Consider the following 15,097-nt stretch of genomic DNA (forward strand, 5'->3'; position numbering starts at 1 on the left):
TGCCCATATATAGCGCCCATCCATCCTTACTCTTTCAGATCTTTGAGTCTTAGCCTAACACTTAAGATGTCTTACTAAAACATAAAAGATGCCCAGTGTGCTTCAGTGCGGGCCCCTGTGATGGAATGGTGCCCATTCCAGGGTTGGTTCTTTCACTTGTGTTCAGTACCCCATCACAGACCCCTCTAGTTCTGAGAATGTTATGTTATTTAGGAAAGTTGTTTGCTATGAAAGGTGCCATAAACCACTAGCATGCATACAAAATTTGAGGCTGCCAGTCAGACCTCACACTTGATTGTTTCTGATGACATATATAGTGCCTAGCATCCTTACTCTTTCAGATCCTCGAGTCTTAGTTTAACACTTAAGATGTCTTACTAAAACATAAAAGATGGCCAGTCTGCCTCAGTGTGGGCCCCTGGCTGTGACAGAATGGCGCCCCATCCAGGGTTGGTTCTTCATCATCTGCCCTGTACTCCAATGCAGATCCCTCTTGTTTTGTAATGATTAATAAATCTATCTATCTATCTATTATATAGTGCCTTTCATATCTATCTATCTATCTATCTATCTATCTATCTATCTATCTATCTATCTATCTATCTATCTATCTATCTATCTAATGTTATTAAAGAGAGCTGTTTGTCATGAAAGGCGCCATACAACACTAGCACTGAGGCTGCCAATCAGAACTCACAATTGATGGTTTGTGCCCATATATAGCGCCCTGCATCCTTACTCTTTCAGATCTTCGAGTCTTTGCCTAACACTTTAAATGTCTTACTAAAAGATGCCTAGTTTGTCTCAGTGTGGGCCCCTGTGATAGAATGGTGCCCTATTCAGGGTTGGTTCTTCAGCTTGTGCCCAGTACCCCATCACAGATCCCTGTAGTTTTGAGAATGTTATGTTATTCAGGGAAGTTGTTCCCAATCAAAGACGCTATACTAACACTACTGTTCACACAAACATTGAAGCCGCAAACGAGTCCATCAGCCTCACACTTGATCATTTCTGACAGTGCCTTGATGTTGTATAGCGCCTTTGATGGCAAAAAACTGCTTTGAATATCCTGACATTCCACTGAAAATATAGGGCGCTATATAACCCTGGCGAATGTACACAGAATGGCACCCCATTGAAGGGTTGACTCTTCCCCTTGTGCCAGGCACTTCATCACACTTCCTTCTCGCTTTGGAGAACGTCCTGTTATTTCAGGAAGCTGTTTGCCATGAAAGGCGCTATATAACACTAGAACGTGTACAAACAGAAACTGAGGCTGCCAATCAGACGTGACACTTGATTGTTTCTGACAATATAGCGCCCTTACTCCTTTGAAGTCTTGAGCCTCAGCCTAACAATCAGGAATGTCGTACGAAAATGTAAAAGACCCCCATGACTGAGCGAGTGAGTGGGACCCTGCGATGGAACGGTTCTCCGTCCAAGGTGGGTTCTGTTGTACCCCCGTCACACACCCCCCTAGTTTGGAGACTATTTTGTTATCCAGAGCAGCTAATCGACATCAAAGGCGCTATATAACACTAGCACGTGTACAAACAGTGAGGCTGCCAATCAGACGTCACACTTGATTGTTTCTGACAATATAGCGCCCTTACTCCTTTGAAGTCTTCAGTCTCAGCCTATAACACGTCGTTCTAAATTGTCAAAGATGTCCACTCAGAGTGAATGGGACCCTGCGATGGAATGGCGCGCCGTCCACTGCCGGTTGTGTTATATCCGATCATAGATTCCTCCTGCTTTGAGAATGTTATGTTATTCGGGTAATCTGTTTGCCATCAAAGGCGCTATACAGCTCTAGCGTACGTATAAACACCGAGGCTGCCACAGAGTCAGTCAGACCTCACACAATATAGCGCCAAGCTCGATTATTCTTTCGAATTCTTAAGTCTTAACCTAACATTTATGATAGATTTAAATGTGGGCCCCTGTGATGGAAAGGCGCTCCGTCCAGGATTGGTTCTGTTGTACCCCATCATACATCCCTATAGTTTTGCTATCCAGAGTATCTGGTCGCCATCAAAGGCGCTATATAACACTGGCAGATACAGCACACAATCAGCCCTCGCACTTGATCGTTCCTGACGATATAGCGACCAGCTAGGAAACATCAGCCCCCCCAGCCTCCCACCCCACCCAAGTTCGAGCCCGGTTGGACCCACCTGTGGTTGAGCAGCGCCAGAAGCTCCCCAGCGTGGTACAAGTCGTTGCGTGTCACCCGGCTGAAGCGGAACTCGTTGAGGTTGCAGAAGGTAACAGCCGGGAAGATTATGACCGGCGCGGCCACTTCGTCCAGCTTCGTGACATGCGGGTACTGCAGGTAGAGGTGCACCCGGTCCACGCACACATAGAGCAGGATGCTGAAGGATCCGAGGAAGCAGCAGAGCCAGAAACAGCGCTTGACGCGGAAGCGCCCCGAGCTAAAGATGTGCGAGATGCCGTGCAGCGTGGAGCGGCTGGCAAAGGCGTCCAAAGCGGGTGGCGGCTGGGAGACTCCATCCTCAGGCTCCCCCTTCAGATCCATGACAAACTTGGCAGTGCAGCACCTCCACCTCCCTCCCCTCCCCTTATCCAAAAAAAGGACAGAGATGAAAAAAAAAATTATATCTCCAGAAGAAAAGGTGCCGATCGGGCTTTTGGTTCCTTGCACGCACGCAGTCGGGCGGCTCTCCTGCGCTTCAGCGAGCCGCGCTCAGTTCACGCCGCGTTTTATAGGCATCTGCAATCGCCATCTCCAAATGTGTCTTTGCGCCTCCCCGCATTTCCCTCCCACCCCGGAAAGTCGGTAAAACTCACGCTTGCAAGAAGTTTATCCAGCAGCCGCGAACACGGGCACGGGATCGGGCAGCATGGGCTCTTTCGGCTTTGATTTGCATCATCATCCGGAGATCAGCAACGTGCATATATGGAGCCAAATATAAAGAACGGAAAAAAAATAAATAAATACGACTAGAACAGCAACAGCCCAAATGCAACCCTTTGCCTGTATATAATAAATATTATAGGCCTTTCTTAATAAGCTTGATGACTGGAAAACAGTAAGTATATATCCATCACTGGATCGAAACGAACCGGTAACCCTGGAGCTCCATCCGCTCACACTGGGAGCATGTCAGGTTCAGGAGCCGAGCGTGGAGCGAGCGAGCGAGAGAGAGAGGGAGAGAGAGAGGGAGAGAGAGAGAGAGAGAGAGAGGCAGGGTGAATACATTAAATCAAAGGGGGGAAAAAAGAAAGCAGCCCCCGGCTTCATCAATGCACGTGACTCACAATAAGGGATTCCCACGTTTACACAAAACCTTTCGCTGAGCCATGCAATCTAAATTGTGTTCTCCTGTCTATTTGTCTTTTTAGTATTAAAGAACAGATTTTCTCTGTACGGCAGGTAGGTACCTGGCGCATGAAATTTAACAGGAACGGCAAAATTGAGCCAGTGTGAGCATCAAGCGTGCAATGAGAGACATCACCCCAGCGCAGGCCAGGTGTTGGCTTTTTTTTTTTTTTTTGCTGTGTGTGTATATTTGGAATGGCGCTATGTGTGTGTGTGTGTGTGTGTGTGTGGAGCGGGGGTGGCTGAGGGAAGTAATTATGAGAGTAACAGTAAACACTTTAGAGAATCATAAACACGGTCGGCTGGCTCCTCCAGACTGAGGCAGCTGCGTTTCGCTATGAGCGTGTGTGTGTGTGTGATTGTGTGTGCGACAATTTGATACGGTCACTCACATTCACCGCACTGCTCGTCCGGAACAGAAGAAGGAAAAAAGAAGAAGAAGAAGCGGACATTCCCGTAAGTAACGCAGTCAGTGAGCCCCCCGTCTCTCCGGCGCATCCCCCTATACACAGACAGTAAATAACACAGCGGCCACTACTACATTCCCCCGCTCATTTACTCCTCCTGTAAGAATAACAATAACGGGCCTTAACGCGAGTGATTGACAGGCTGTGCGGAAAGGTGCAGCCCAGGAGGACAGATCGGTATTAAACGGGGGGTCCGCTGCGGAAAAGACGTGGAGCAGAGGAGCAGGGAGGGCCGGAGCGGTGGTGTCTGTCAGTGATGGTGTTTCGGGGGGGTTGGCGCTGCGGCGGCGACAGCGGCTTCGAGGCTCCCTGTTCGCTCTCTCTCTCTCTCTCTCTCTCTCTCTCTCTCTCCTTATCGCTCTCCTTCTCTCTCTCTCGCTCTCTCTGTCGCTCGCCAGTCTCGCTCATTTCTTCTTTCTCTTATTCCCACAGCCTGCGCGCAATAACCCTTTCACCCCAATATATCACGAATTTAAAATACTCGCCATAAAGCAAAACGTTTAGCGGTATAATAACTGGGGAAACAGGCGTCAAGACAAAACATCCAATGCCATCGTATGTGCGAGGCGCTATAACAATGGCTTCAACGAGCGGTATTTTGAACGGCAGTATAATATGAACACGTTTTACAACATCTGTGCACACCGTGATACAGTAAAAGTAACGGCTGGCAGTAACTTACTTTAAAGGTAAGTCCTGAATTTTTCCCATGCCAATACAAAACCCACACACACTGGACTGGACTGGACTTTCCCAAAGGTAAATTTGTTTTTGCGCAGAAATGTACAAACATACAGTAACAATACAAGAAACAATCCATGACAGAAGAAATAATGTCTTGTGCACGTAAATCAAATTAATGGTCTGCCAGTGGAAAAAGTAACTGGCAGCAAATCACGAGCTTTTAAGTTCAGGTTCCAGCCTTATCTGCTTTTGAGTGCCAACACTCTTAAAAAATAAAATAAATGCCAAAGCGGACTCAAATGGTGGGGGAAGGGGAGGCATTTTGGTTCAACATTCATCCACATGAAAATTCCACAAATAACTTTTTTTTTTATTTAAATACGTAACAGGGTCCATAATTAGCAATTAAAAATATGAGATTTGTAAAATCTCACTGGCTACCGATTTAATAGGACTCTCACTGCTTGCAATCACACGGGCTGAGTTGAGTTTTTCTCGATCTGTTGTGCCCCTGCTTGGTCGCCTCCTATAGAAATTAAACATTTCTGTTTGCTGATTAGTAACCTTTTCAAAGTCCAAAGCACCAACTTTATGTGCACAGAGAAGCCTTCACAGCAAGGCAAGCAATGAGGAACCACGTAACTCGTGCGACGAAAGACCGGGACACACAACGAATGATTGCTGAGCTCGAAAACAGGCGTGTTCATTTAACAACAAATGATTTGCATTACTATACAGAATCTCCTTACGGGGAACGCCTCGTAAAAATGCAGTTTCACCAAAACGAGCCAAGGCCATTCCACTCTTGCAGTGTCCCTGACCGTCTTTCAGCGTCGCGTTCCGTGCCCTCCTCCGCGATTCCCAGTTATTATCGACGAGGCTTCGTTTATATAGTGCGCCCAGTTCAGTCTCCTCCTGCCTTCTGGAGTTTTCCTGAGCTTCTAAGGTGCAACGAAAATGTTCCAGGGGTTCTTAGAATCTATCTATCTATCTATCTATCTATCTATCTATCTATCTATCTATCTATCTATCTATCTATCTATCTATCTATCTATCTATCTATCTATCTATTATATAGTGCCTTCCACATCTTATCTATTTATCAATCTCTCTCTCTCTATCTATTATATAGCATCATTTTTATCTCTCTATCTGCCATATAACACATTTCACATCTATCTATCTATTATATATTGCCTTTCATATCATTCTATCTATCTATCTATTATATAGTGCCTTTCATATCTATCTATCTATCTATTATACAGTGCCTTTCATATCTATCTATCTATCTATCTATCTATCTATCTATCTATCTATCTATTATATAGTATCATTTATATCTCTCTATCTGCCATATAACACCTTTCACATCTATCTATCTATTATATAGTGCCTTTCAATTCTATCTATCTATCTATCTATCTATCATATAATGCCTTACATATCTATCTATCTATCTATCTATCTATCTATCTATCTATCTATCTATCTATCTATCTATCTATCATATAGTGCCTTTCATATCTATCTATCTATCTATCTATCTATCTATCTATCTATCTATCTATCTATCTATCTATCATATAGTGCCTTTCATATCTATCTATCTATCTATCTATCTATCTATCTATCTATCTATCTATCTATCTATCTATCCCTGTCCTACTTTCTGTTATTCTATTGGATTTTGACATCTAACTGTATTTTAATGATATAGCACCTGTCGTGTCTATCTGTCTATCTGAATGAAAAGTTGAATACTTGTTTATTAGGAGCCCTTGGTCGGTGTCTGAGGTGCCCTACACGTCTCTTTACAAATGGTTGGCAGCAAGCAGCCATAAGAGAAGCTTGAATTTGTGCTTAACACAATATGGAAGATCAAGTGACTTTTGAAATTATTGCCACATGGAAGAAAAGTGAAGGTGCAGCAACCATCAGTTGACATCAGTTCATCTCGGATGACCTACACCTTCCAGTCTTAATGACTGCGGTGAGACAGAAGGGTCTCCTCCTCCTCCTCCTCCTCCTCCAGCTGCCACACACAGTGCTGGTAACTCCCAGTCGTTTGTTTTTAAGAGAGTACAACTGGGAGTTTTGTTTGAACTATTTACCCGAATTTCTGTTGTTCTGATTATTGAGGTTAGTTAGGAATCGGTGCCCACCCTAACAGCACCTGGCATAAAACGGTAACCAGCTCTCGACAGGGCACCACTAGTCATTTGCCCCACCCTCACCCCCCACGATTTCTAGCCTTTTCCAGTACACTTTTATAAAGCCAGAATTGAAAGTGTAACCTCATTCTGTACGGTTGTCTGGTTCGGTTCAGCAATGGTCCAGTCCAAAAATAAACGACAGCGTGTATTGGGGTCTGCCGCAAATCTAATATAGACTGACCTGCAGACACCTCGTGTCACTAACTGTGTCACTAACCGTGTCATAAGGCTCACCAGCTCATCACTTGTTCCATAAACTCAGAGTAAAACTAAGAGACACCTCGAGAGTTTCTAGCCCACCCAGAGCCGTAGCCCACTCAGACCAGTAACTTAGCATGTCGCCTCTGTATGTTTGTGTGTTTTACTGTATGAAGGTGTGTGTGTGTGTGTGCGCAGTGTGTGTCACTCTACACACTCACACTTTCACGTCTCCTTTAGAATTGCACTATTATGTAACTTTGTGTAAAGTTTTCTTTTCTGTGTTTTTTAATCATACTGTCTATGTTACTTGTATGTGACATTCGGTTACTGTAAATTACAAGCAGCCCCAAATCAACTCTACATTAAGTACAGGTAAATAAAAGCGACTCTGATTGAAATAATGAAACATGGATGTAGCGTATTTATGAAATAGCGACTCATTCTTCAATGCAATGGCCTATCCCAAGGCAGGACCAATCTGTAGACATGGCGCCAGTCCATCGTGAGGGGCATCAGCATTCAAAAATAGGAAAACCCCTCCCGCTGATGCAATCCCTAAAACCAGCCATGGGATACAAACGTCATTTCACATTCCAAAAATCACCCTAGATCTCTAGTTCAGCAGCCCACCAGTGCGCCACTGTGCCCATGTATGTGGCAGGACCAATCCGTAGACATGGTGCCAGTCCATCACGGGGGGCATCAACATTCAAAAATGGGAAAATGCCTCATGCTGATTTAACACAGTGAACAGCCACGTGGTCCAAATGTCATTTCAGATTATGCATAAACAGCCTAGATCTCTAGGTCAGCAGCCCACCAGTGCCCCATTGTGCCCATGTATGTAAAACATGAAGCGAGGGTCCACACCTAAGACATGCCCCTCTCAATAAAGGTTAACTCTTGCATGGATTGTCATCCTGCTGAATCCATGAGGCTGTCAGTGTGCGTGTCGTGTGGTCTCGGGTGGTCTGCTGTCTTCCCCGCACACGTTGTCAGATGGGGTCCGGCTCGTTCTTCATCCTCTCTGTCGTCCTCTCGTCCTCCTCATTGAACCCTCTCCAGGGTTGGTTTGTGTCCTGTGATCTCAGTAGAGATAACATGAGTTCAGAAAATGAAAGAACATCAAAATGCAGAAGAACGTCATCATTGTGAGAATGTAGGAGAACTTCATGCTAATGACATGCTAATGAGACACAATTAACATGCTAATTACAGCCAAACACTGAGATGGCCACTTCTGTCTATTAAACGAGAAGCTTCATTGTGATTTTTTTTCACAATCAGATGGCTAAACCTTTCTTGTCAGTCAGTCCGTAAGTCAATCGGGGGCACGTAGCTTTACAAACAGCCTAAACGGTTAAAGGGTTGCTGCTTCAGGATGCTGGGAACTGGAGTTTGGAGCAGCCCTGGTGGGTTCTGGGGGCATCGCCAAGGGGTGCTGCAGAGATGATAAAGCCCTTTGAGGCGGCGTTGAAAAACCTGCATCATAGAAGGAGCCCCCTCACTCCAGTCAAAGAGCCAGAGTCGGCAGGAGGTGGGCAAAGCTTGCTGGAGGAAGAGGAGTGGGAAACGAGAAAGAGTCATGGAAGAAGAAAGGACCGGGGTAATTTGAGCATTTGGTGCTTGTACTGTGACGTGTAATGGGGAGCAAAAGGAAAGTGCTTCCCCACTTAACATAAGGGCGCGCTGTGGGACGAGACTGGGCTCTGCGGGGTTTTAGAACATTAGAACACTTTAGACGAGAACAGGCCATTCAGCCCAGCAAAGCTCACCAGTCCTATCCACTTATTTCTTCCAAGAAAACATCAAGTCCCTTACGTTTTACCGTCTACCACACTACTTGGTCTCTCATTCCAAGTGTCTATCGTTCTTTGTGTAAAGAAAAACTTCCTAATGTTTGTGCGAAATTTACTCTTAACAAGTTTCCAGCCAAGTTTTTTTTGATGAATTCATTTTAAAATAACAGTCTTGATCCACTGGATTAATCCCTTTAATAATTTTAAACACTTCAATCATGTCACCTCTTAATCTTCCTTTTCTTAAACTGTAAAGGCTCAGCTCTTTTAATCTTTTCTCCTAACTCATCCCCTGTAGCCCTGAATCAGCCTAGTCGCTCTTCTCTGGACCTTCTCTAGTGCTGCTATGTCCTTTTTGTAGCCTGGAGACCAAAACTGCACACAGGACTCCAGATGAGGCCTCACCAGTGTGTTATGAAGATTGAGCAGAACCTCCTGTGACTTGTACTCCACACAACAAGGCGCTATATAACCTGACAGTCTGTTTGTCTTCTTAATGGCTTCTGAACACTGTTGGGAAGTTGAGAGCTTAGAGTCCACTATGACTCCTAAATCCTTCTTATAAGGTGGACTCTCGATTTTCTGACCGCCCATTGTGTATTCAAACCTAATATTTTTACTTCCTATGTGTAATTCTTTACATTTTCTGACATTAAATTTCATTTGCCACAAATCTGCCCAAGCCTGTATGCTATCCAAGTCCTTCTGTAATGATATAACGGATTCCAAATTATCTGCTAATCCACCTATCTTGGTATCATCTGCAAACTTAACCAGCTTGTTACTTATATTCCTATCTAAATCATTTATATATATTAAAAATAGCAGCGGCCCTAGCACTGACCCCTGCTGGTCACCACTCTTAACATGAGTTCCTCGCACCATCACCCTCTGCTTCCTGTGCCTGAGCCATCTGCACCCATCTAAAAACATCACCCTGAACTCCCACTTCTTTTAACTTGATGCCCAACCTCTCATGTGGCACCTTATCAAATGCTTTCTGAAAGTCCAGATAAATAATCTCATCTACTCCACTTTGATCGTATCTTTTTGTTGCCTCCTCATAGAATTCCAACATGTTAGTAAAACACGACCTCCCTCTTCTGAACCCATGCTGACTGTTCAGAATAACTCCTGTCCTTGCCATGTGTTGCTCAACCTTATCCTTAATAATTCCTTCCATTATTTTCCTGTGATGCACATTAAGCTTACTGGCCACTAGTTTCTTGGATCTGCCCTGTCACCCTTTTTATATAATGGGATGATATTTGCCATTTTCCAGTCCTTCAGAATCTCTCCAGTGCTCAGTGACTTCCCAAAAATATGTGTCAAGGGTTTATATCTGTACTCACTAGCCTCCTTAAGAACACGAGGATAAATATTATCTGGGCCTGGCGATTTGTTTGATTTCATCTTATTTAATCTGAGCAGCACTTCTCCCTCTACAATTTCCAAATCCCTCAGTACCTCCTTAGTAGTCACGTTTACCTCTGTCAGGTTATCGACTTGCTCACACCTCAGAAAAATGTAAGTTTAGGGCATCTGCTATTTCACTGTCTGTATCTTTTAATTCCCCTTTACTACTCCTGATGAACTTGACCTCCTCCTTCACTCTTCTTCTACTACTAAAATACTGTAAGAATCTCTTAGGGTCGTCTTTCGCCTTATCTGTTATATTCCTCTCCAACTGTCTTTTAGCCTCCCTGATATTCTTCTTAATGGTTGCCCTCATGTTCTCATACGCGCTACGATTCACTTTGCAGTCATTAGTCTTATATGCCTTATAAAGCAGTTTTTTCCTTTGCAACTGCTTTTTTAAATCTTTATTAATCCACCTTGGAGATTTTTTTTAGTTTCCTATTAATTCCAAATTTAGGTCTGTATCTGTCCTGCATTACATGTAAAACATTTGCAGAGCTGTACGCCCCCTTGTGGTACACAGGGAATTTCCAAGGAGCACTAGGTTCATAGCAAGGCTTCTTAAGCGTGTTAATGATGCGTCCAGGAATGATGGCCCATTGCCTCCAGTAGCAGGTTTGTGACTAAACACTGAAATCCAGTCCAGTTGGGGTCTTCTGTTAGGTTGCAGAAAGACCCAAAGGGGTGGGGCTTCTGAAGATTGGGCGGTGGCAATATAAGAGATCCTACTCCAGTTCAGAGAACAGAAGTTCATGATGGTATCACTTATTTATGGTTCCACATGTTTCTGAACAGGAGCCCCTTCACACGGGGTTAAGAAAAAAAAAAAATATATATATATATATATATATATATAGTGATGGATGGCCACAGCCCTTGCCTGGCCTGGAGGCCAACATACTGGAAATACCAGGGGAGCAGATGTGCACAGGATCACTACAGGCAGCCCCCCTAGTGTTGTGGTGGCTCCACCGATTCCCGCACGGATTCAGGGGAGTTGGAGTTTCGCACAGCCCTGATGGGTTCCTGCTGGGCCACCAGGGGGAGCTGCAGAGCCCTACTTCAGAAACGCTGATGAGCGACCTGCAGCACTCGCAGGAGCTGAATAAAAGAAGAGCCATAGTCGGGAGGAAGAGAACAAAGCTCATCAGAGGGGGAGTGGAGGCAGAATGAGCAAGAAAGAAAGAAAGAAAGAAAGAAAGAAAGAAAGAAAAAGGTTGTTCTATTGTAGTTTGGCACTTGTGTTGGTGTCTGTCTGTGTTGGGGTCTGGGTGGCTGGAGCACCTTCTGGTGGCCACTATATATATATATATATATATATATACAGTATATATTTATCGTATATATATATATATATATAGTCATACACAGGTGCATGGGAGGCAGCTAAAGGGCTCAAATGAGGGTAATTCCGTGCAAGATCTGAGGGTGGCAAGGTGCACTATCCTTTCTCTCCATCCACTCCAGACCTGTTATGGGAAATCCCACCTGGCCTTGATGATGTCACTTATGGTAATGACCCCGAGGATGCTACTTCCGGTCCTGAGGGTGTCATTGCCAGAACATATGATGTCACTTCCGGTCCTGATGACGTCACTTATGCTCATGATGCTACTTCCAGTCCCGATGGTGCAATTTCTGGTTCACCCCCCAGATAATGTCACTTCCTGTGCCATCCCTTAAAGTTGCCATCTTTGCCTCATCCAGGCGGCTCTGTTTTGGACTCAAGCCTGTGCACAACTGCAGCCAGGTAACATTACACAGGTGGCTGCCCCAAACCTTTTTTATGGCTCCTGTCTATTCTTTTGACGATATATATATATATAGTATATATATATACTAGCAAAATACCCGCGCTTTGCAGCGGTGAAGTACTGCCTTAAAAATTTTATTAAGAAGAAAATTAAACCTTTTTAAACTGAGGGAAACTATACCAATAATTATTTGTTAAGGATCTCTTTGTATACCACGTTGTGAGTTCGGCCCTCCGGTTGTAATATGACCAAGCTGTGTGCTGAGGTTACTCTTGAGCATGCAACGTACAGTTGGCAATGTGAACAGTAATCTTGTTTCAAATCTCACAGCTTGGATTGCTGCTGTCATAATCGGTTTGAGTTTCATGGTTTGTTTCAATTACGACAGTATTTGTAGGACTTGTGTTGAAGTGACATTCAGCATCTGTCAAGCATTGTAAGCATACAACCGGTTTCATCGATAAAATCACGTCCAGCTTTTGAGAGTTTAAACATTCATAATCATCAAAGTGTCCACTACTGAAATCGTCACCTGTGAATCTGAGATGTTTAAGAGGCATTGGCGGTTGTCCAAAGGTGTAAAATATTTGGCTATTTTGGTACACTTGAAAGCGACAACCGAACAATTCAGCGGCAGCCATCAACTCACATGCAGATCCATAGGTGAAAGGCTTAAGCATTTCACTCTTCTAGTGCTCCTGTGTAGTATAATTATCTCCTGCACCGTCATCAGTCCACACCTTGAACCTGTACCAGTCATTCAATACATAAGACACAATGTTTCTCCAGATATCAAGAGTGAGCCTGATATGGACGTGCAATATGTAGCACAGAGAAAGGAAAAGGCAGGTGCCATCTCTGGACATGGAAACCACTCGGTAAGTGACAGTTCTTTGATCAACGGTGATCACCTCAATAGACATATTAATGGGGGTACGGCTGGAATGATAAAGGAAATGGGTACCTGAACAATGTAAAGTAAGTCTAAAATACCTACACAATAATTATAATTGTAATAAACAAACAGTAAAACAGCGGAGAAGCCGTGGATTAAATAAAAAGGCTGCAGTTATCAGCAGGGAGACGTGAATCCCGTGGCAAAGCAAGGAAGGGATTGTACAGACCGGAGTGACGGACAGTCTTATATAGCCAGGCAGCCAACAACGTGGGAGGCGTTGGGATGGGGGACCCAACGCCGCCTCACACGGTGACCGAGCTGCAGGATAGGGACGTATATATGTACGTAAGTAGGATTCAGTTAGCGTTGGGAACCCGCGTACCAAATTTCTTGAAGATGGGCCCATAAGTAACAAAGACCGTTGAAAAGTTCAATTTGGTGGCTGACAGTGGCATCATACCACCGAAATAAGTACGTACATCGGTTTTGGTTAGCGCAGTGAAGCCACCACCAAAATTCGTGAAGATGGGGCCATAAATAAGAAAGTTCAACATGGCGGACGTTGTCAACCTTTATGACTGTTACGCGTAGAATTTTGAAATGAAATCTGCTTAACTTTTGTAAGTAAGCTGTAAGGAATGAGCCTGCCAAATTTCAGCCTTCTACCTACACGGGAAGTTGGAGAATTAGTGACATTGGAAAGTTCAATATGTCGGCCGACAGTGGCGTCATACCATCGAAATAAGTACATACATCGGTTTTGGTTAGCGCAGGGAAGCTGCCTACCAAATTTCGTGAAGATGGGGCCATAAATAAGAAAGTTCAACATGGCGGACATTGTTGACCGTTATCAACCGTTATAACCGTTACGTGTAGAATTTCGGAATGGAATCTGCTTAACTTTTGTAAGTAAGCTGTAAGGAATGAGCCTGCCAAATTTCAGCCTTCTACCTACACGGGAAGTTGGAGAATTAGTGATGAGTGAGTGAGTGAGTGAGGGCTTTGCCTTTCATTAGAATATATATATATATATATATATATATATATATATATATATATATATATATCCTTATATATAATTTGATACTATCCATCAATCCATCGCATCAATACCTCGACTCAATACAAGTTAGAACCATGCAATGGGGCTCTGCCTCTGTAGTTTGAACATAACGTGGTAAACGCGGACGCAGTATTGCATAAATGTTCAAATGCTTCAGTGAGGCCGTGGACGGCCGAGTATAGTAAGTCGGTGTTGGTTCGAGCAGATTACAGTAAGTTTGGTTGGTTTTTGGAACGTTGGTTTGGTGGGGCGTAGTTTCCAGGACTGACATCGTCGACTGACTTAAACCCTTCGACAGCTCCGGAACCGTACGTAATTTAGAACGTATTTCCATTTGCTTGGTACATCGAAATCTATCTTTGGGCAGTTCGGTTTTGGCATCCGTCCTGCTGACATCTATTGGCAAACTGAGTAATGACGAGAGGGTATTAACATCGGTCATTGTTTAAATTTTAGCCAATCTCAGATCTAAAATTACCACGCCAACATAATTATTACACTGACTCTGATTAGAGTCGTAAAATACGGTTTGCTTTAAAAATATGTTTGCAGCAAAAAATAAAACGAGGTGCGCCGAAGAGCTGAGCTCTTGTCTCGCAGCCCCGTTTATACAGGAAGCTCTTCATTACATCGGCCAAAAAGGTCTATTTTAAGAACAAATCAATGGATGGATTTCACAAACATAGAATTTGTAGCCCGATCTGATCAGGCTCCCAGTCGATATACAGTATATGTGTGGTATGTGGTCTGTGGACATCCGCATCTTCTTCTTCTTATATTTATTATTTTTCTAATGTGAATTACATACTCTTTTTAAACAGCAGATTGAATAAGACTTCACAAAGAATGAATGTATTTAAGCTTCAGTCAAAGGACGGAGTTGGCCCAGCGTTAGGGAGGCTGAACCCAACTCCAGGGCTCCAGGTTTGATTCCTGTGAGGAGCTTTCATGTTCTTCTCAACGTTACTTACAGCTTCTTACAGGCTCTCTAGTTTCCCTGTATGTTGAGTACATTTTGAATTCTGAATTGACATGAACAGATTCAATGCACCTACTGATGGACGGGCATCCTCTCCTGGGTCAGTCTTGACTAGCACCTAATGCAGCAATGATAGATTCATCCTCTCTGCCACTCCATCATTAAAACAGAAAATGGACACACAGATGAATTGTCTTGTTTGGTATAAGCATGTATCAGCAAATCAGCAGCGTCGGCAGATTTTGACAAGATTTTGAAATATGTTAGCTTTGTG

General features: G+C 43.8%; 1 protein-coding gene across 1 annotated transcript in view; it reads right to left on the reverse strand.

Moving 5' to 3' along the window:
• LOC120526436 (acid-sensing ion channel 1-like) overlaps window positions 1–2,635 on the reverse strand; it is a 418,661-nt gene extending 416,026 nt beyond the window's left edge. The window contains exon 1 of the mRNA XM_039749607.1: window positions 2,178–2,635. Within this exon, the coding sequence (XP_039605541.1) occupies window positions 2,178–2,539 (362 nt within the window). The 5' untranslated portion in view covers window positions 2,540–2,635. The remainder of the gene's footprint in view (window positions 1–2,177) is intronic.
• Window positions 2,636–15,097: the final 12,462 nt, after the last annotated feature.

The sequence above is a fragment of the Polypterus senegalus genome, chromosome 3, assembly GCF_016835505.1.
Source record: "Polypterus senegalus isolate Bchr_013 chromosome 3, ASM1683550v1, whole genome shotgun sequence".
Lineage (NCBI taxonomy): Eukaryota > Metazoa > Chordata > Cladistia > Polypteriformes > Polypteridae > Polypterus > Polypterus senegalus.